This window comes from Parasteatoda tepidariorum, chromosome 9, assembly GCF_982258835.1.
Source record: "Parasteatoda tepidariorum strain Cologne lab strain chromosome 9, Ptep-v5.0, whole genome shotgun sequence".
Lineage (NCBI taxonomy): Eukaryota > Metazoa > Arthropoda > Arachnida > Araneae > Theridiidae > Parasteatoda > Parasteatoda tepidariorum.
In genome coordinates, this window is record NC_141763.1 from 25,805,227 (window position 1) to 25,829,169 (window position 23,943).

The 23,943-nt window shown below is 30.3% G+C and overlaps 1 protein-coding gene across 20 annotated transcripts in view; it reads left to right on the forward strand.

The window, feature by feature from the left end:
- Nucleotides 1–23,551, forward strand: part of LOC107452885 (uncharacterized) — a 39,584-nt gene extending 16,033 nt beyond the window's left edge. For 7 of the 20 annotated variants that reach the window (XM_087151108.1, XM_087151109.1, XM_087151113.1 and 4 more), the window contains 12 exons: nucleotides 130–249; nucleotides 770–889; nucleotides 1,409–1,528; nucleotides 8,091–8,213; nucleotides 8,724–8,846; nucleotides 9,357–9,479; nucleotides 9,996–10,118; nucleotides 10,629–10,751; nucleotides 11,272–11,394; nucleotides 11,915–12,034; nucleotides 21,010–21,125; nucleotides 22,540–23,551. In XM_087151108.1, coding sequence (XP_087007234.1) covers nucleotides 130–249; nucleotides 770–889; nucleotides 1,409–1,528; nucleotides 8,091–8,213; nucleotides 8,724–8,846; nucleotides 9,357–9,479; nucleotides 9,996–10,118; nucleotides 10,629–10,751; nucleotides 11,272–11,394; nucleotides 11,915–12,034; nucleotides 21,010–21,125; nucleotides 22,540–22,572 — 1,367 coding nt within the window. In that variant the 3' untranslated portion in view covers nucleotides 22,573–23,551. The remainder of the gene's footprint in view (nucleotides 1–129; nucleotides 250–769; nucleotides 890–1,408; nucleotides 1,529–8,090; nucleotides 8,214–8,723; nucleotides 8,847–9,356; nucleotides 9,480–9,995; nucleotides 10,119–10,628; nucleotides 10,752–11,271; nucleotides 11,395–11,914; nucleotides 12,035–21,009; nucleotides 21,126–22,539) is intronic. The other 13 variants (XM_087151114.1, XM_087151117.1, XM_087151116.1 and 10 more) reach the window with 13 other exon arrangements.
- The last annotated feature ends 392 nt before the right edge of the window (nucleotides 23,552–23,943 follow it).

Sequence of the window (23,943 nt, forward strand, 5' to 3'; positions counted from 1 at the left end):
TGGTAATTATTAGTTGCATTACAATAGTAATTGATAATCATTAGTCTCTTGAATGTAAAGTTTAATTTGAAATATTACTAATATTTACAGTGAGTCTTATGAAAAATATAATATTGTCAAATATTTCAGCTGCTGGTTATTGCGATCCAGATTCGGGCTATAAGAATCAACAAGATAACCATCAGCAAGATAACAAAACCTACACATGCGGGCATAAAGGTTTACATCAAAGTGTTGATGCAACCCCCGGTATAGTTAAAGATTTATTTCCTATTAAAAACTTATATTGATAACTGATTTAACTGATGACCAAACTGAGGAGAAGAAGTTAATAACTTCTTTCTTACTTTAATACCAACAAATTTTGAAATCATGCTATAGGATTACGATACTTTTCAAAGCATAGTTGCCAATTTAAATTCTTGATAGAGTACTTAGCCAAGGGCTATCTGCGTTTTCATCGAAATATAATAGAAATAAGAAAGGAGGGGGATGAGATGATTACGTTAGTAAATTAAAATGATAAACAAAACAAAGTTTTTTAAAGTATTGCTACTCGCACAAATTCAGGCTAGTCTGCTGACATGAAACTTATATTTATTCAATATTATTAACACTAAGAAATTTTAACAATTAAAATTGGTAATTATTAGTTGCATTACAATAGTAATTGATAATCATTAGTCTCTTGAATGTAAAGTTTAATTTGAAATATTACTAATATTTACAGTGAGTCTTATGAAAAATATAATATTGTCAAATATTTCAGCTGCTGGTTATTGCGATCCAGATTCGGGCTATAAGAATCAACAAGATAACCATCAGCAAGATAACAAAACCTACACATGCGGGCATAGAGGTTTAAGTCGAAGTGCTGATGCAACCCCCGGTATAGTTAAAGATTTATTTCCTATTAAAAACTGATATTGATAACTGATTTAACTGATGACCAAATTGAGGAGAGGAAGTTAATAACTTCTTTCTTACTTTAATACCAAAAAATTTTGAAATCATGTTGTAGCATAAAGATATTTTTCAAAGAATAATTGCCAATTTAAATTCTTGGTACAGAGTACTTAACCCAGGGGCTATCTGCTTCTTCATCGAAATATAATAGAATTAAGGAAGGAATGAGAAGATTGCATTAGTAAATTTACATGACTAGCTATTCAAAGTTTTTTTAAAGCATTGCTACTCACACAAATTCAGGCTAGTGTGCTGACATGAAACTAAAATTTTATGAAATAAAATTAACATTAAGGAATTTTAACAATGAAATTAGTGATTATTAGATGCATTGCAATAGTAATTGAGAATCATCAGTGTCTTGAATGCAAAGTTTAATTTGAAATATTACTAATATTTAGAGTGAGTCTTATGAAAAATATAATATTTTCAAATATTTCAGCTGCTGGTTATTGCGATCCAGATTCCGGCTATAAGAATCAGCAAGATGACCATCTGCAAGATAACCCAATCTGCACATGCGGACATAAAGGTTTAAGTCGAAGTGCTGATGCAACCCCTGGTATAGTTAAAGATTTATTTCCTATTAAAAACTGATATTGATAACTGATTTAACTGATGACCAAATTGAGGAGAGGAAGTTAATAACTTCTTTCTTACTTTAATACCAAAAAATTTTGAAATCATGTTGTAGCATTAAGATATTTTTCAAAGGATAATTGCCAATTTAAATTCTTGGTACAGAGTACTTAACCCAGGGGCTATCTGCTCCTTCATCGAAATATAATAGAATTAAGGAAGGAATGAGAAGATTACATTAGTAAATTTACATGACTAGCTATTCGAAGTTTTTTAAAGCATTGCTACTCACACAAATTCGGGCTACCCTTATGAAATATCGAGGTATAAATGAGGTATATTTTAAAGATATAAAGGAGGTTGTTATTTAAATACGTCGTTAGGTTGAAAAGGGTGTGAATGAATACCTCAAACTCAAATATACCTTAAATATAACTCCAGAGGTATATATGTTTCAACCTGAAGTGTTTAATTTTACATCTGTGGAGAGGTAGATATTTAGTACTTTAAGGTGTTTCGTTTTCAACCTTAGGTTATTACTTACCAACCTGAAGTATATTTTTTTATACTTGTGGAAGCATTTATTCAACAACCTAAGGTGTTTCATTAAACACTTCAAGTTATTATAAATCTTCCTCAGGTGCATTTTTGACAGTTGGAAAGGTAACTTTTTACTAACTTGAAGTGTATTATGTTGGACCTCAGGTAATTATATTTCTTCCTTAGCTATCTAATTTTATGATTGTAGAGGTATTTATTTATCAGCCTATGGTGTGTCGTTTTACATTTCAGGTTATTATAAATCTACCTCAGGTGTATTTTTTAACAGGAAAGGTAATATTTTTCCAACGTGAGGTGTATTATTTTCGACCTCAGGTAATTATTTTTCAACCTCAAGTATAGATTTTTATGCTTCAAGAGGTATTTATTTATCAACCTATGGGTTGGCGTTTTATACATGAGGTTGTTATAAATCAACCTGAAGTGTATTTTCGACACTTGGAAAAGTTATTTTTTATTAACGTCTTGTGTTCCATGTTCTACCTTAGGTTATTATTTCGTAACCTCAAGTATATATTTTTGTAATTTTAGAAGTATTAATTTATCAACCTAAGATGCGACATTTTACTCTTCAGTCTTATGTAGTTCAACCTAAAACTGTTTTTTTGGTACTTACGAAGCTAATAATTCCCAAACGTGAGGTGTTATACGGTCCACCTAGTTTAATAATTTTTAACTTCGCTATATAAAAAATATAATATATATGAAGATATTATGTACATTATATGAAGAATAATGTATATCATTAAATTTTTTTACTCGTGGAGATCTTCATTTATCAACCTGAAGTTTTTAATATTAAACCTTCGGCAGTAATTGCTTCTTTTGTTAAGCTGTAAAAGAAAGTTTCAAATGCATAATTCTTCTGTAATTTTAAAAAATTTAATTAAATCATCTTGAATATCCAAATTCTACAGTTAGGAAAATTTATTTATGGGAACTCATATTTTTAGAAGATAGTTGTCGAAAGTGCTTGAATTTTCAAAGCTATAAAACAACAAATTTAAATAATCACTCAGCTGAAATTCAAATTACTTTTATTTGAAACTAAAATTTCATTTTTTATACAAACCCACAAAATTATTTTAAATACTGTTTCCGTCTACCTGTTAAAATTTGTAATTATTGGAACCTAAAAGGAAATAAATATGAATTAGTAAGAAAGTCATATTTACAATAATAGTGGCAGGTTCTAAAATATTATAAATTGTTTTTTGTTATGATTTAACTTAACTGGATGAAATCAATTTTCTTTTTCAGAAAAATAGCATTCCTCTTCTGCCATTTCTTTTCAATCCTCGTAGCTAAAAAGCAAGACAGGTACCACAGCCACAAAATTAAATACACTGAAAAAAGTATTAACATTACAACATTTACAGAAATTCAAATATATAATTCCAAACTTATTATGCAATTTTAACGCTTTTTATTTTCCTATTCATCTGATATCATTACGGTACTTGTAAGTTTGATAATTAGATTTTCTTTCTATTTTTCTTACAAATCTTTAAACTCAATAAACCTAATCTATATTTTTAAACTTTTTTGTCAGACTTCATGAAACTAATAGCTTTTTTATAAATTTTTGATGCTGATTCTGAAAAGGACTTCCGTTATTGTCAATCACATCAGAGTTTCTTAAAAAATAGTTATTTTAATATTTCTTAATCAATGTAATCAAGAATCAACAATCGTTTAATGAATTGAAATTTTTAAGTTATGTGCCAATTTTTATTCTTTTTTTTACACTCAATCTAATAGGACCGATTTCAAGCTGATAAGGAGCATTTATTTTAAAGTTGTGAGCAATTTTAAGAGAGGAAAATATCTAAGAAAGAATGATTTGAAATAATACTTTTAAAAGAAGTTGAGTATAATATCTCCTATATAACTTATGATACCGAGCAAAATAAAACTAGTAGTTAGGTGATAGAAACATTTGTTTAAATATGAAAACGCATCCCATAGGATGAAATTCAAAAAAAATTCTTACAACTTTCAGCAATAAATGTTTTTATTTGTAATTGATTTTATTCAATTCAGCATTAAAATTGCATAAGAAACTATACTAACTTATTTCTGAAAAGTTAAAGATTTTCGAAATTCGCTAATTTTTGAAGTAGTGAATCATAAAAAGCTGCAAAATATGCTCATAACCTTGAAACAAATAGTTATAGAAACATGAAATCGGGTTTTATTTAATTATGCTCAATATTCTAATAAGTAATAACAATCTGCTTAGAAAATAATTAACGTGGGTAATTTGTGAAAAAATAACATGTAGTGAAAAATAACAGTTTTGTGATCAAACATGAAAAAGTGAGCTAGTACAGTTACTAGCTCTCAATTATCAAATATCTAGCAAACTATTGTAATCAACAATTACATAAATACTGTAGTTTATTAGGAGAGATTAATTTTTCTTTTTGGTATAAATTCAGAACAATTTCCCAGGGGACGGCTGAGCAATACCTTGCAAGCCACCTTTCTTCGCTGCTGCACATGTGCTATTTACAGCCTAGGTCATCTCAGCAATATCAGAGAACTGTGGATAAGCTCTGTTAAAAAAAAAAAAAAAAAATTATATATATATATATATATATATATATATATATATATATATATATATATATATATATATATATATATATATATATATATATATATATATATATATATATATATATATATATATATATATATATATATATATATAATACAAAGATTAAATACTTTTGTATTAATAAAAGCATTAAAACTTCATTCCTTTTCATAAAATATCTTTAGTAAAGGATAAGGGTAGAAATTCTATTTTGGGACTTCAAGGCTAAAAACATGCCAATGAATAATAATTAGATTTATACTTCAAAAGAAAAGTTATTTTAAGATCTTTCACTTCCATATAAGGAAAGTCTAAACGATTTGCTGTGAGTAATAAATAAATTGATGAGGCGTAAGAATACAGAAAAAGGCAATAGTGACTGGCCTCTTCACAATTTGTAATCATCCTATAAAACGCAGGACCGAATGTGTTTGCGTGGCTTTTTGTTGTTTATCATGCTTAAATAAAATCCGTCAGCTTAGACGGGATATGTGTTTCCCCTCTCCCACTTGGAGAGGGGTTAAACTGCTATTTCACCATCGTTTAGTAAAATAAAATATTATGCCGAAACTGGACTCCTTAATCATGCTGCTTTGACTGTAAATAACTATGATGCTAGATTTTTAGATATAGACTTTAAAAATGATGAATTAGTTCTGTTTGAAGAATTTACTTATCCTAATACGAGGAAGTTGTCACCTCCTTTTAGTGGACCGTATAAAATTCTTCAAAAAATTTCAGAAATTAATTACAAAATAAATAAAAAGAATATTTTGAGTAAACAAAATTTTGAAATAGTGCATATTTCAAAGCTTAGGAAATATCACAGACCACAAATGTTGAAATTAAATCATGAATAGTCACCAAAAGAAATTTTTTACTTTCTTCAAGGGAAGAAGTAATCCCTATATTTTTGAGAGATCCGAATCGCGTTGTGTGGAGATGTTTACCTCAGCATCAGTTAGGAGTGAGGGCGAAGTAACTTGAACTTTTTTTTTTCTCAACACAGTGAGAAAAAACTTTCTAAACTATTTTTGTTTATGTCCATTCTGGATCTCTCAATTCCACAGTGCTTCATGAAATTCTGTTTTCCTCCATTTCAACGAGGAATGCAGAATTTCATCAAGTAAATAACCCCATTAACCACACAGAATCGTAAATTCTGATTAAATGACACTTGTTGTCCAAGTCATTTTGCATAAAAAAATTTTATATTTTTGTGTGGAAAAATTTTTGAAAAGTTTAATAGAAAAGTTATAAATTTATGTTTCATTTTTCTTTCTGTTTAGTTCACTAAACAGATAAATTTTATTATTATGTTTTTATTGTTGTTACTGTAAAATAATTTTTTTTCACATGTTGGAAAAAGGTTATTTGTAAGAAAGAGGACAGTCATACCAACATAAAGTTTATATATTCATAGTATTTTAAAATTTTTATTTTGGCTTACCAAAATTTTTTTGGGGGGATGTAATACAAAAATTAAATATTTTTGTATTAATAAAAGCATTAAAACTTCATTCCTTTTCATAAAATATCTTTAGTAAAGGATAAGGGTAGAAATTCTATTTTGGGACTTCAAGGCTAAAAACATGCCAATGAATAATAATTAGATTTATACTTCAAAAGAGAAGTTATTTTAAGATCTTTCACTTCCATATAAGGAAAGATTAAACGATTTGCTATGAGTAATAAATAAATTGATGAGGCGTAAGAATACAGAAAAAGGTAATAGTGACTGGCCTCTTCACAACTTGTAATCATCCTATAAAACGCAGGACCGAATGTTTTTGCGTGGCTTTTTGTTGTTTATCATGCTTAAATAAAATCCGTCAGCTTAGACGGGATATGTGTTTCCCCTCTCCCACTTGGAGAGGGGTTAAACTGCTATTTCACCATCGTTTAGTAAAATAAAATATTATGCCGAAACTGGACTTCTTAATCATGTTGCTTTGACTGTAAATAACTAAAAAATAACGGTGTGGTTCCACCGTTATTACATATATATATATATATATATATATATATATATATATATATATATATATATATATATATATATATATATATATATATATATATATATATATATATATATATATATATATATATATATATATATATGTATTACAAAAAAAACTTGTATGTTAATCAGATTTAAAATGCAGTGTTATTATACATATTTTCACTCATAAACAACAATATAAACTTCGCCTACAGATATCCAAGCAAACGATCACCATACAGCTATAGTAGAATTTCAAAGCAAAACTGCTATTTTAAAAATCTTTCAATTTTCAACGATTTATTTATAAGAGAAATTATGAACATTTTACTCAATTAATCAGCTTGCATATTTGCTACGTTTAAATATATACATTTAAGCGAAGTAAAAAAATAGTTATATTTGAATAAATAACAAACGATAAAATATACTATGCGTAACCTGCTGTAACGATTCACCAGTAACGTTACCCAAAACAGCGACGAGAAATATTCCGATTGTTCTCTCTTATTACAATAGACTACAACAATAGCCTTTAAGAATATCCTCCAACTTAAATCATTTAAGATCAAGACGCGTCCTTAATACAAAAATACTAAAATTTGAGAAATTGAAGCATATTTGATTAAAAGTGATAAAACTAAATTAATAAATGTCAAACACACTTACCGAATTTCGAATAGACTTTCGATTTTCAACACAAACGCCATTTGCCAGCTCGCACGGAACTCTGGGAAGTGAGCTAGTTAATATGAAGTGTACTTTAAACAAACTGAAAATAAGCTTAGGTATAAATAAAATGACTTCATACACCTCAATAAATACCTCACTCTTTTTAGTTGAAATAAGGTATATTTTTTTATACCTCGTAAATACTTAACTCTCGTTAGTTGAAATAAGCTTAATTTTTTTATACCTCATAAATACCTCTTTTGTTACAAGTATCAGAAAATCAACCTGGTATACCTTAAAAATAACCTTATCAGCCAAACTGATTTGAAGTGAATTTTAAACAACCTCAAAATTAGCTGAAGTTAATCTAAAACAACCTCCTATGCCTTAATTACAACATTAACGAGGTATAATTTTTATTGCTGTTTTCTCAGCAACCTTAAATATACCTCAAAACAACCTCGGTGCCTCAAAAAAATCTCAAATGTACCTTAAATATTCGTAAGGGAAGTCTGCTGACACGAAACTTAAATTTTATTAAATAACATTAACACTAAGGAATATTAAAAGTTAAATTAGTAATAATTAGATGCATTACAATAGTAATTGAGAATCATCAGTCTCTTGAACGCAAAGTTTAATTTGAAATATTGCTAATATTCAAAATAAGTCTTATGAAAAATATGATATTTTCAAATATTTCAGCTAATGGTTATTGCAATCCAGATTGGGGCGATAAGAATCAGCAGGAAGAACATCAGCAAAATAACCCAAGCTACGCATCATTTGAACATAAACATTCACCTCAAAATGTTGATGCAACCCCCGGTATAGCTAAAGATTTATTTCCTATTAAAATCTGATATTGATAACTGATGACCGAACTGAGGAGAGGAAGTTAATAACTTCTTTCTCACTTTAATACCAACAAATCTTGAAATCATGTTATAGGATAAAGATATTATTCAAAGGATAATTGCCAATTTAAATTCTTGGTACAGATTACTAAGCCCGGGGGCTACCTGCTCCTTCATCGAAATATAATAGAATTAATGAAGGAATGAGAAGATTACAGTAGTATATTAACAGGAGAAAAGAAACAAAGTTTTTTAAAGTATTGCTACTTACACTAATTCAGGCTAGTCCGCTGACATGAAACTAAAATTTTATTAAATAATATTATTGCTAAGGAATTTTAACAATTAAATTAGTAATTATTAGATGCATTTCATTAGTAATTGAGAATCATCAGTCTCTCGAATGCAAAGTTTAATTTGAAATATTGCTAATATTTAGAGTGAGTCATATGAAAAATTATAATATTTTCAAATATTTCAGCTGCTGGTTATTGCAATCGAGATTCGGGCTATAAGAATCAACAAGATGAACATCAGCAAGATAACCCAAGCTACACATCATTCGGACATAAACGTTCACCTCCAAATGTTGATACAACCCCCGGTATAGCTAAAGATTTATTTCCTGTTAAAAACTGATATTGATAACTGATGACCAAACTAAAGAGAGGAAGTTAATAACTTCTTTCTTACTTTAATGCCAACAAATTTTAAAATCATGCGATAGGATTACGATATTATTCAAAGGATAATCGCCAATTTAATTTCTTGGTACAGAGCACTATGACCAGGGGCTATCTGCTCCTTCATCGAAATATAATGGAACTAAGGAAGGAATGAGAAGAATACGGTAGTAAATTAACATGAGAAACTAAACAAAGTTTTTTACAGTATTTCTTCTTACACTAATTCAGGCTAGTCCCCTTGAATGAAACTAAAATTTTATTAAATAATATTATTGCTAAGGAATTTTAACAATTAAATTAGTAATTATTAGACGCATTTCAATAGTAATTGAGAATCATCAGTCTCTTGAATGCAAAGTTTAATTTGAACTATTGCTAATATTTAGAGTAAGTCGTATGAAAAATTATAATATTTTCAAATATTTCAGCTGCTGGTTATTGCAATCGAGATTCGGGCTATAAGAATCAGCAAGATGAACATCAGCAAGATAACCCAAGCTACACATCATTCGGACATAAACGTTCACCTCCAAATGTTGATACAAGCCCCGGTATAGCTAAAGATTTATTTCCTGTTAAAAACTGATATTGATAAATGATTTAACTGATGACCAAACTACAGAGAGGAAGTTAATAACTTCTTTCTTACTTTAAAACCAACAAATTTCAAAATCATGCTGTAGAATTGCGATATTATTCAAAGGATAATTGCCAATTTAAATTCTTTGTACAGATTACTAAGTCCGGGAGCTATCTGCTCCTTCATCGAAATATAATAGAATTAATGAAGGAATGAGAAGATTTCGGTAGTAAATTAACATGAGAAACTAAAAGTTTTTTACAGTATTTTTTCTTACACTAATTCAGGCTAGTCCCCTTGAATGAAACTGAAATTTTATTAAATAATATTATTGCTAAGGAATTTTAACAATTAAATTAGTAATTATTAGACGCATTTCAATAGTAATCGAGAATCATCAGTCTCTTCAATGCAAAGTTTAATTTGAAATATTGCTAATATTTAGAGTGAGTCATATGAAAAATTATAATATTTTCAAATATTTCAGCTGCTGGTTATTGCAATCGAGATTCGGGCTATAAGAATCAGCAAGATGAACATCAGCAAGATAACCCAAGCTACACATCATTCGGACATAAACGTTCACCTCCAAATGTTGATACAACCCCCGGTATAGCTAAAGATTTATTTCCTGTTAAAAACTGATATTGATAACTGATGACCAAACTAAAGAGAGGAAGTTAATAACTTCTTTCTTACTTTAATGCCAACAAATTTTAAAATCATGCGATAGGATTACGATATTATTCAAAGGATAATCGCCAATTTAATTTCTTGGTACAGAGCACTATGACCAGGGGCTATCTGCTCCTTCATCGAAATATAATGGAACTAAGGAAGGAATGAGAAGAATACGGTAGTAAATTAACATGAGAAACTAAACAAAGTTTTTTACAGTATTTCTTCTTACACTAATTCAGGCTAGTCCCCTTGAATGAAACTAAAATTTTATTAAATAATATTATTGCTAAGGAATTTTAACAATTAAATTAGTAATTATTAGACGCATTTCAATAGTAATTGAGAATCATCAGTCTCTTGAATGCAAAGTTTAATTTGAACTATTGCTAATATTTAGAGTAAGTCGTATGAAAAATTATAATATTTTCAAATATTTCAGCTGCTGGTTATTGCAATCGAGATTCGGGCTATAAGAATCAGCAAGATGAACATCAGCAAGATAACCCAAGCTACACATCATTCGGACATAAACGTTCACCTCTAAATGTTGATACAACCCCCGGTATAGCTAAAGATTTATTTCCTGTTAAAAACTGATATTGATAACTGTTTTTACTGATGTCAAAGCTGAGGAGAGGAAGTTAATAACTTCTTTCTTACTTTAATACGAACAAATTTTAAAATCATGCTGTAGGATTACGATATTTTTCGAAGGAAATTTTCCAATTTAAATTCTTGGTATAGAGTACTTAACCCAGGTTCTATCTGTTACTTCATCGAAATATATTAGAATTAAGGAAGGAATGAGAAGATTACGGTAGTAAATTTAACATGAGAAACTGAACAAAGTTTTTTAAAATATTGCTACTCACACAAATTCAGGCTAGTGTGCTGACATGAAACTAAAATTTTATGAAATAAAATTAACATTAAGGAATTTTAACAATGAAATTAGTGATTATTAGATGCATTGCAATAGTAATTGAGAATCATCAGTGTCTTGAATGCAAAGTTTAATTTGAAATATTACTAATATTTAGAGTGTGTCGTATGAAAAAATATAACATTTTCAAATATTTCAGCTGCTGGTTATTGCGATCCAGATTGGGGCTATAAGAATCAGCAAGATGAACATCAGCAAGATAACCCAAGTTACACATCATTCGGACATAAACGTTCACCTCCAAATGTTGATACAACCCCCGGTATAGCTAAAGATTTATTTCCTGTTAAAAACTGATATTGATAACTGTTTTTACTGATGTCAAAGCTGAGGAGAGGAAGTTAATAACTTCTTTCTTACTTTGATACCAACAAATTTGGAAATCATGCTATAAGATTACGATATTATTCAAAGGATAATTGCCAATTTAAATTCTTGGTACAGAGTACTAAGCCCTGGAGCTATCTGCTCCTTCATCGAAATATAATAGAATTAAAGAAGGAATGAGAAGATTACGGTAGTAAATTTAACATGAGAAACTGAACAAAGTTTTTTAAAATATTGCTACTCACACAAATTCAGGCTAGTGTGCTGACATGAAACTAAAATTTTATGAAATAAAATTAACATTAAGGAATTTTAACAATGAAATTAGTGATTATTAGATGCATTGCAATAGTAATTGAGAATCATCAGTGTCTTGAATGCAAAGTTTAATTTGAAATAATACTAATATTTAGAGTGTGTCGTATGAAAAAATATAACATTTTCAAATATTTCAGCTGCTGGTTATTGCGATCCAGATTGGGGCTATAAGAATCAACAAGATGAACATCAGCAAGATAACACAAGTTACACATTCGGTCATAAGCGTTCACCTCGAAATGTTGATGCAACCCCCGGTATAGCTACAGATTTATTTCTTATTAAAAACTGATATTCATAACTGATTTAACTGATGACCAAATTGAGGAGAGGAAGTTAATAACTTCTTTCTTACTTTAATTCCAACGAATTTTGAAATCGTGCAATATTTTTGATAGGATAATTGCCAATTTAAATTCTGGGAACAGAGTACTTGATTCAGGGTGTGGTGTGATCATGGGATCACCACAATATTTACTCTTCCTACTGGGCTGTCTCCAACAGGAGCGCCCTCTTCATTGCCTTTGCAGGATCTCTAGGGCTCGACTCATAGCTCGTCTTTAGAGATTCTTGCAACCGCTAGGGAGGGGACGCTATCTTTTGGAGATAGACCAGTATTCCCCGTGGATCTCGAATAGTTGGTTGCTTTCTTAAGCAGCAGGATAATTTTTTGTTTTTTCCCCCTGTGTGCTCTAGAGTTTAATCATTGATTTTTACCATAATAAGTTTTTCCTTATCTCCTAATTATTTGAACCATCAGGTAAATTCAGCAAGAAAACAATTATTATTCAAATGACTTAAATTAAATTACTATCTACTCCCTGGAGCACACAGGGAGGATCCAGCATGCACGTGGTGCAGTTAGGCTCTTGTGCATGGATGAGCCGCTTACTGAAATGAACATGTTTCTCAAAAACTGAAATGAAATAGAAATGTTAAATAAAATGCCTTAGTCTACAAAAATCTGTATTTTTCATTTGAATGGAGACATACAACTTCCAGCACAAGCAGATGGCGAATGATCTTCACCACATGGCCCTTCCATCAACCACATCCCCCGAGTAACATAGTAATATGGAGCCGCATGACCAGGATCCTAGAACAGCTGATGGTTTTAGATGCTAATCTAGAGAAATACCGGAAAGAAAATTTTTTTCTGTGCACGCCTTCTAGTGTGATCGTCTTCCATTCGAAATGCAGGGGTTTCAACAGTTTACGATGAAAAAGGAACCAAGGATGAAGATCGTAAATAGATGTTCCGCATTTTGAGTAGTGTTATGCTCCGCGTGTGCTAATTGACGTTGACGTTGTGCTTTTGGAAAATTCGTGCTCCGCGTGTGCTAATTGACGTTGTGCTTTTGGAAAATTTCACCTGTGAGTATAAAATGTCAAGATAACGATATAAAGTTTTTGAAAATTTTTACTTGTTGATATCCGGAGGTGTTTTGTTTATATGTGTCAAGCTCACCGTTATATTTATATATATCTTTCGCATTTAATATTTAATGCATTTTATTTATTACAAAAATTTTTTCAACCATTTAAGTTTAAATATAATATTTGAATATTGGTATTTAATGGGTCTCATAAGAGTTAAATTAATATAGTAAACAGTTCATTAATTTTAAACAAATTAATATGTTGTATTCAATTTTTATATTTTTAAAATTTATTCCTTATTCAATGTGCCTCATTATAAATTTTATATAAGTAACTATTTTGTTTTAAGGCATTTTCATTTGGCAAAACCTAATTATATAACTGTATTTTCTAATTGTATTTCATTTTAATGCGCACTAGAGCTCAAGCAATGGCCGACGCTAAAAATTTTAACCTAAATATTCAAGCCTTTTCTGGTGATGAATCCATTGCTTGGTTTCTGGAGCAGATTTGCCAGATGAAAGCATTGTTCGGCTGGTCGGAGGAGGTTGCCTTACTTTTTTTGAAAGGGAAATTGCAAGGGGTTGCTCAGGATTTCGTAGCCAATAATCCCAAATTTGTAAATGCTAATTTTGAGACAACGTGTAAGTTGCTCAAGGATTTTTTCCAAAATGATGTGAACCCTACCAGTAATCTGATATCACTCAATAGTATGTTTTTGCTGCCAGGTGAATCGATTCGAAGTTTCGCACATAGAATCGAGTCCCTGGTTGCAAAAACATTTACTTCAGTAAATGATAACAAAGCCCTAAACCAGATCAAAGCCCTCCAGCTGATCAATGGCCTGCCCAATGAGTTGAAGGAGTCATTAATTTTAGAGGACTCGTGTGATTTTGAATCGCTAGTGATTAAAGCTAATAAGTTAGCTATGGCGAAAGCCACCGTTCAGGTACTAAATTCACATTCTATTTCAAATAAATCAGATAATGATACTTTAAAGAGGCTGGAAAGCCAAATACAAACCCTAACATTAAAAGTACAGGAAATATCTTGCCAATATTGCTCAAAGCCACATACATTGGCCAATTGTGAAGAGTTTAAATTATCTATAACACCATCAAGAGAGGCTTCAAATATGCCCAGACAGGAAAGTTTAAACTATGTAGATAACACCCATCAAAAACCACAGCAGCCAATAATTTGTCATTTTTGTAATAAAAGAGGTCACATTATGGCCCACTGTCGACTATATTTGGCAACTGTTCGTCCCACTAATTATCCTAGGTTTCAGGGTCCACGATATGTGACCCCTCGTTTCCCTCATTACAATTATCCCAATAGATATGATAGGTTTCAAAATCCTAATTCACAAAGGTATAATGCAAGGCAATTTAACAGTCAAACGAGATATAATTCTGAACAAACTATGCCAAAATCTACCTACAAGAGTCATTTAAACTTAAGACGAGGCCATTAAAGGGTGACATAATGTCCTCACTCCCACGTACAAGTTCACCCAAGCAAAAACTTAATCAATACTTAAATTCTAAGATGAATTCTGAACAATTTGATACAGTTAGAGATTATTTTAATAGTTTTAATGTAGAATCTAAATTAATTTATATCAATAATGTTTATACAAGTAAGAATTTACCCATAATAGATATTAAGTTTGGCAATCAATATTTTAAATTTTTATTGGATTCCGGTTCAAGTGTTTCACTCATGGCTAAGGATGTATACTCAGCAATAAAGAACTATAACAAAACTAGACTTCTTTCGAGCAATGTTCAAATTAGAACTGTAAATTCAGAGTTAAAATTTTTGTTTTGCTCTGAAATTTCGTTTAAAATTGATAAACAACATTTTAAAAACCCTTTTTATATTTCTGAATTTGCACATGGCAATTTTGATGCCATACTGGGCTATGACTTCATTTCCAAACATGATATTAAAATTTTCCCCCATGATAATGTTGCTGTTTTTCAAAATTTTAAAGTTAATTTAACAAAAAAATGTGAAACACTTTGTAATTCAATTGTTGACTCTAAGGCAATTGTAAATAGAAAATTAGTAATTGAACCAAAACAATCAGCTCAAATAACTTTAAAAATTAAAAATTTTAATGATAAAGACAAAACCTTCTTGTTTGAACCCACCTTTAAAAATCCAAGTATTGAAATTTTTCCCTCTTTACATAATTGTGACAAATCTAAATTTGTTACTGTTGTTAAAAATATTGGCGAACAAACTATTCATATAAACAAAGACACTAACTTAGGCAATATTTTCTTTAATCCTGAATTTGAAGAGAATTCTTCTCAGGAAATTATTCATAATTTAGAAGAAGATATGGAATTTTGTAATTTGATATCTGCCACACAAGAGATTTTGGATTTGAGGAAAATTGAATTAACTAAAGAAGATTTTGACCTTGCCCATTTACCATCTGATAGGCAAGAAAAATTATTGCAATTGTTTACTTTAAGATATGCTGCTTTTTCAAAATCCCTTAAAACTTTAGGGCACTCAGATATTATTAAACCTCAAGTTAAGTTTAAATCAAAAAATCCTATGAAGTGCCAACCATTTACAATTCCCTATGCCATACAAGATCAAGTAAGAACAGACTTAATGGAATTAGTAGAAGCAGGCATAATAGAACGAAATATTTCTTCTTGGTCTTGCCCTTTAATTGTAGTTAAGAAAAGACCTAATCCTAAAGACCCTAATGCACCTACAAAATTTAGACTAGCCCTTGACCTGCGTTTAATAAATACTATAATAGATTCGGCAACTTATCCCTTACCCCGCATTAATACTATAATTAATGATGTATCACAATTTCAATTTTTCTCTACCATGGACATGCCCCATGCATATCAACAATTAAAAATTTCAGAGGATCTTAAAGATATTCTCACATTTACCACACCTTTCGGAACTTTTGGTAGCAAAAGACTGGTTTATGGCTTAAAAACAGCTGCCAGTATATTTCAAGCTATGATAGACACTATCATAGATGAATTAAAGAATATGGGAATCACTGGCATATTTTCGTATCAGGATGATATAATTATTGGAGCTAATTCATTTGAAGATATGTTGGAAAAAATTCAAGCAGTGTTAGATATTTTTATTAAGTATAACTTAACTTTATCCCCTAGTAAATCTGAATTCTTTAAAACTGATACTAATTATTTAGGATTTAATATTTCCCATAAAATCGTTAAACCTATTTCCACTAACATTGCAAAAATAATGAAATTTGAACCACCTAAAAATCATGACCAAGTTAAATCATTTTTAGGAGTCTGCGGTTTCTACCGCCACCTAATTCCCAAATATGCAGAGATAACTGATATTTTATGTAAACTCAGTGCTAGTAAATCAAAATTTGTATGGACGAAAGAACATAAAGATGCTTTTGAATATCTTCAGCAAATATTTTTTTCCGAACCTTTTGTCAATTTCCCTCAATGGGATAAACCTTTCCTCTTGAACACTGATGCCAGTAAACAGGCAATTTCAGGTGTTCTTTTACAAGAATTTGAGGGTGTCCTTCACCCCATCTCATATTATAGTAGAGCACTTTCTAAGGCTGAACAAAATTATCCGGCCATTAAATTAGAACTCTACGCCATTTTTAAATCTGTAACTTCTTTTAAGGATTATCTTTACAACCGAAAATTTACAATTTTAACAGACTCCAAGCCCCTACTCCATTATAAGAAAATTACTTCACCTGCAAATTTAATTACTCGTTGGCTACTAGAACTGTCCGAATATTCCTTTGAAATGAAATATATTCCTGGAAAAATTAATTTTCTTTCTGATTACTTTTCTCGAAGAGAAAATCCTAGTAATTGTGCTCCTGCTTTACAGTCCCAAGATAATGAGCTAATACTTCCTTTTGTTGACCAAGATATAGAATTGGAAGCTGTAAATATTATTCAAAAACAAGACCCTCAAAATGAAATATCTAACAACACCTTTTATGAAGAGCAAAGGAAAGATCCAAATATAAATGAAATTATTGATCTGCTTGAGTCACCTTCTTTAATTAATGCACATAAAGTTAAAAATTTTATTGTTGATCCTGATACTAAACTATTAATGTTTATTACAAACAAAAAAAGATTAGTTAAGTTAATTGTTGTTCCAAAATCATTACAGAGTAAGGTATTAAATATTAGTCATATCTCACATTTTGGGTTAAAGAAAACATATGAAATTGTTCAAAAAAATTTCTTTTGGAAAAATATGTATAATGATACAAGAAACTTTGTTTTATCTTGTGACTCATGCATACGCAACAAATCCTACAACATTCCCAAAGCACCTTTACAGAATGTTCCCATCCCTAAAGTCCCAGGAGAATTTATTTCAATTGATATAGTAGGCCCCATTAAAAATTGTGGTTATGCATTAACCGTTTTGGATCATTTTTCCAAATTTTTGACTTTATACCCTTTAAGAAATTTGACTACCGAAACTGTATCACAACATCTAATTGAATATATCTCGATACATGGTAGACCAGCCATGATTTTGACAGATTTAGGCACTCAGTTTAATTCAGAGGTATTTCATTGCATCAATAAAACTTTAGGTATATTTTTGACCCATACTTCTTCTAAACACCCACAAGCTAATGGTGCCACTGAATCTTTGAATCGTGCCATTAAATCATCTATTTTGACTTTGCACGAAGCAGGTGTATCGTTTAAGAATTCATTACTTATGCATCAAAATTTGTACAATAATGCTGTCCATCCCAGCACTAGTTTTGAACCTGTATATTTACATTTTGGTAGATGCCCTCCCACTATGTTTGATACTTTTGATCCAAATATAGAGCCACAACAACTTGACAAGGTTTCCTTTATTCAAAATTTCATATCAGATTTAAGGATAACTTATGATATAGCATTTAATAAACTGAAAGAACAGCAGATCTTACAAAATCAAAAACAAATGCAAAAGGCTAAACTTCGAAACTTTAATGCAAACGATATTGTGTACATGAGATCAAATGATACTTTTAAACCAAAATTTTTGGGTCCTTATATTATAGTAAACAAGCAAAGTGATGTTAATTTTAAAATTAGACCTTTAGACACACCTTCTCATAAAGGTTTTGTAATACATAGTGACAGGTTAAGACTTGCACCCCGCCGACTCTCTCATTTAGATCTTAATTATTCTACGAGCCCACCAATTAATAATCCATTTCATGGATATAACCTTCGAGCACGATAAGATGAATATAATTTTAATAGATATTGCTGTCATACATGAGATTCCATATTTTGGTTAATTAGCTAAGTAAATGAATAAGTAATTAAGGATTATTTTCTTGTGAAATATTGTTAGTTTCTATTGCTGGCAATGGTGAACAGGTGCGCAACTGTTCTTTACATAACAATATTTTATCTTGAAAATGATAGGTTTATATGTAATCAAAAAAAAAAAAAAAAAAAAAAAAAAAAAAAATATTTTTATGGATGACAACAATACTTTCTTGGGCGTGACTGTGTGGACATTATCAAACTCTGGACTTAATTAGACTCAATTAACATTATATAACTATTTCATTTAACTGTATTTAATAAGGATTAAATTTAACTTTAACTCTAACTTTCAAAAAAAAAAAGGAAAAAATTTAAATTATTTGTTTACAATTACTGGCTAATGATCTATTCCACTGAGTCGATTTTTCTCAATTTAACAATTGAGTATATTTTTACAAGGTTTTTCAAATGACAAATGTATCAAAACTATTCAATGTTGATATAATTGCATATTTTACTTTTACTGCATGTCATATGTTAATGATATGTGTACCATGATTTATTTAATATGATTTTTTGATCATTTATTGAAATGATCATACTTGTTTTTATAAGGAATGAAAATGTTGTCCGTGTACATAATTAACAGGGTCATTCTTATTTTTACGAGTGATATTTCTCTTAGAATTGGTAATTGTTACAATTATGAAGAAAAATGTTTGTATTTTACAAACAAATTAAAATTTTAGGTTCTTTTAAGAGAAAATTGAATATCACGATTGAATTTTGATTATCACACTGAATACTCACACGTATTCACCTTTTTGGTTATATTTATTTATCCAAGTTTTTTCATTTATTTTAGCTACATAATTACAAACATTTAATAATGGTGGTCATAATTACTAATGCATAAGCATTTTATAGTTGACTTTATTGTCATGCGTCTTAGGATTTCTTTATCGAAATTAACATTCAAAAAAAAAAAAAAAATATTTTCTTTTGTGGAATTAACATTTTTCCTAGGTTTTTTTAAAGTTATTCCATAATGTGACAAAAATATATTTGAATGACTTCCAATGAGAGTTTCTAAGGGTAATTCCTATTTGCTTTAATATGATTGAATTACTTATTGTGAGAGTTTTTTGATGTTATTCCAAGTGCAGCGAATGCTTTTATAGTGAAAAGTGCATTTAATGTGTCAAGGTTGTTATTATATGTGATATTTACTCATACTTGTAAATGCCATTTTACTTTTCGTGAAAGGTTTAACCTCACCTTGTCATCCCACCTCAACAATTATGGTTTGAATTTCAAGAAAAAAAAGCAATTATTTTATAATTGGCCATCAGGACAATTGAACTCTGTTTTCAGGGCACCAGTCAAATTGTCTTTTACTGAGGACACTTATGTAGCTCAACATTTTATTTAATGCATATGTTTACTCAAGATTTTTTATGTTGAACATGATATGTATGTATGATTTTTTTATCTTTATGATTCACATTTTATGTTAACGGTAACTTAAGTTTTTTGATTTTAACCTTTACATTTTAATGGGGTAATTTAAACTTAATTTTTTCATTAAAGGGGTGGCTATTAATTTTTTCCCATTCAAAGGGGGAATTTGTGGTGTGATCATGGGATCACCACAATATTTACTCTTCCTACTGGGCTGTCTCCAACAGGAGCGCCCTCTTCATTGCCTTTGCAGGATCTCTAGGGCTCGACTCATAGCTCGTCTTTAGAGATTCTTGCAACCGCTAGGGAGGGGACGCTATCTTTTGGAGATAGACCAGTATTCCCCGTGGATCTCGAATAGTTGGTTGCTTTCTTAAGCAGCAGGATAATTTTTTGTTTTTTCCCCCTGTGTGCTCTAGAGTTTAATCATTGATTTTTACCATAATAAGTTTTTCCTTATCTCCTAATTATTTGAACCATCAGGTAAATTCAGCAAGAAAACAATTATTATTCAAATGACTTAAATTAAATTACTATCTACTCCCTGGAGCACACAGGGAGGATCCAGCATGCACGTGGTGCAGTTAGGCTCTTGTGCATGGATGAGCCGCTTACTGAAATGAACATGTTTCTCAAAAACTGAAATGAAATAGAAATGTTAAATAAAATGCCTTAGTCTACAAAAATCTGTATTTTTCATTTGAATGGAGACATACAACTTCCAGCACAAGCAGATGGCGAATGATCTTCACCACATGGCCCTTCCATCAACCACATCCCCCGAGTAACATAGTACAGGGGTTGTCTGCTCCTTTATCAATATATATTAGAATTAAGGAAGGAATGAGAAGATTACGTTAGTAAATTAATACATGATAAACAAAGTTTTTTTAGCAAAGTATTGCTACTCGCATATATTCAAGCCAGTGTGTTGACATGAAACTAAATTTTTATTCAATAACATTAAAACTAAAAATTTTTAATTATTAGATGCATTATAACAGTAATTGAGAATCATCAGTTTCTTGAATGCAAAGTTTAATTTGAACTATTGCTAATATTGACAGTGAGTCTTATGAAAAATATAATATTTTCAGATATTTCAGCTGCTGGCTATTGCGATCCAGATTCGGGCTGTAAGAGTCAGCAATGTAACCCAAGCTACACATTCGGACATAAACCTTCACCTCCAACCTCCTTGATGCAATCCCCGGTATAGCCAAAGATTTATTTCCTATTAAAAATTTATATTTTTTATCACAACTCCATGTTACACAAGCACTTTTAATTAAACGAAGTTATTAAATAACAATAATTTTTTTCCAAATTTGTTTAGTCTCAAACTAACACTTCCTATTTAAAAAAAAAATTATTTTGCTGTATTAATTAAAAATTTGTTCCTAGCGCAGCAAGTACAAATAAGAATAATACTGTGGCACCATGCTTATATCATTCCTGGCAGCCGCTACCTTTACGCAATATTTAGTTCTTCAAAAATGCCCATTCTCCGTTGCAAGTTAAGACGAGACCATTGCGGTGGAGGATATAAGTAATCGTACACGACTGCGCGTAGTTTCTTTTAATTTCTTTAAAAAATTATAAAACTATGCTTTCAAAAACAACATAAAACCTTTAAAAAGTGAAACATGTCAGATAATTCATCCCATCTATTAATCATAGAATTATTATAAAAAGAGAAACAGGTTATAATTTCGTGTTTATACTGAAATCCTAGGCGCCTCTTACAAAAGTTGGCACTTCTTATACTGACATGACTTAACAAATCAAGTGCGAGACAAAGAATTTTTACTTTTGTTTTACTGTAAAAGAAAATCGTCCGCGAGATATACATTTGAGCTGGGAGCTTAACATCAATTTGGCGTGCACTTGTATACAAACTTTCTTTTTCAATCGAGATAATGTTTTTTTGTTAACTTATTTGCAAGTATAGTTGCTAATTTTGGCTGAAGAATTTTTACTCAGATTTAACCAAATCAGCTTTGGGAATGGAGTAATCAGTAACTTGGAAAAATCAGCAACTAAAAAAAAACAGACTTTCATAGGTAAATTGAGATGCTTCTCTGTATGATCAGAATTTTTCTTGAGGTAGCAAAAATAAGATATTAATTCTTGCTTTATTTATAATTGCACCGTCCAAAAACTAGGCTATATGCCTTGTCATGTATCATTATGTCAAGTATATTACCTAGTTATCTATCATTATGTATTATGTTCCTAGCCATCTTATCTTTTTGAGTGATGTCAGACCTAGTGAATCAGTGAGAGCCAACTAGGGGTGGTACCAGAACTATTCTAACCAGTTTTTTTTTTTTTGAGAAATCTTTGAAAGAGTGGGAGTAATTGTCCTTATTCTGTAAGTTTTGCTCGCTATCAATTTATTAAAACATTAGCAGAAAGCGAAACAGTTATCATCCCTGATAATGTACCCAAGCTGCTTTTGCACTGATACTCACTGATATTCTTCCTGACACGAATTAATCACTTACAAATGTCACTTGTGTATCACTTTATGTGATTGCCTTTTTAAAGCACTTTTAAAATCCTTTACTTATGCACACTTTCACATCTCAAAACTTTTACTTTTAAATTTAAAAATGTGTTTATAGCGCCTGATCACTATGATCCCGATCAAGCCTTAAAGAAAGTAGAAGGTTCAAAGGCCAGTTACAGTTACTCATTTGGAGCGAAGCATCACATGGTGAATGACTCATCCGGTAATCAAAACGTCTAATGAAAGAACACAAAATATTACTTCCTGTTAGAATAGAAGCATTTGTTTTACATTACACTTTTATTAGATTTACAGAATATTCAGGGGTTGGACAAAATTATGGGAACGTACTAATTCTAACTCTATGAGATCTCTACTCTAACTCTATACTAGCTTTACTCTAATTCTATATTAGCTCTACTCTAACTCTATACTAACTCTCTGTAAATAACTTTCGTTTTGCAGTAAATGTTTTGGAAGGTTTTACTTAGCAAAGCTCTTGGCACAGTTTGAGAGATCATGCTTTCGACTTTTAGAAATGGTATCTTTTTACCCATGCAAAATTTGGATTGACCAAATTGATGAGAAGGAAGGTAATAACTTCTTTCTAACTTTAATACCAATAAATTTTGAAACCATGCTATATGATGGCGATATTTAAAAGGATAATTGGCGATTTAAATTCTGGGTATGGAGTACTATCTGCTCTTTCATTGAAATATAATAGAATTAAGGAAGGAATGAGAAGATAACGTTAGTAAATTAACATGATAATATAATACTCTAATAAGTTATATACAAGAATGAAAATTACGGGATAGGGAAATTTTTTTTAATATAAATATCGTAATTATATATACTTTTTAAATTGTGGAGGTATTTAAAACAGGGAAAGGAGCTTTTAATTCCTTAACGCCCATTTCGGTAAATGGAAATTTTGCATGGGTAAAAAGGGCACCTTTTAAACCGTTCTTTTGAACTGTGCCAGTTGATTAACCATATAAAATCTTCAAAAACATTTGCTGCTATAAGAAAGATTGTTCACATAGAGTTAGTATAAAATTATTACCATATTTTTGTCCATCCTCTACACGTTGGAATTTTCGTAATAAATGCTTATAATTAACCATTTTGTCTCTTATTGCTTTATTGTGAGTGAGTCAATCGAGGTATCTGCCTTTCGGCACCTGCCTCTTCATCTAAGTGATATAGCTATAGTCAACGAAGTGGACATATCTCTGATATGTCCCCTTACAGTCGATCCCCTTATCGAATATGTCCCCGTATAGGAAAATTACAGTCAATTATTTTTAAAATCTTAATGCATTCAGAATCCCTCAAAACTCCCTGAAAATTACTTGTTATTGCTTTTTTAGAAGTGCAATTTATTATGTTATTTTCAGGCAAAAAACTTTTACTTTCGTTTTCACCTGAAGCGGAGAGTCACGTGATTCAGAGATGCCGCTCCGGACTGCAAATAAATATTTTAAAGTGGTGGTTTAACAATTGTGATTTTTTC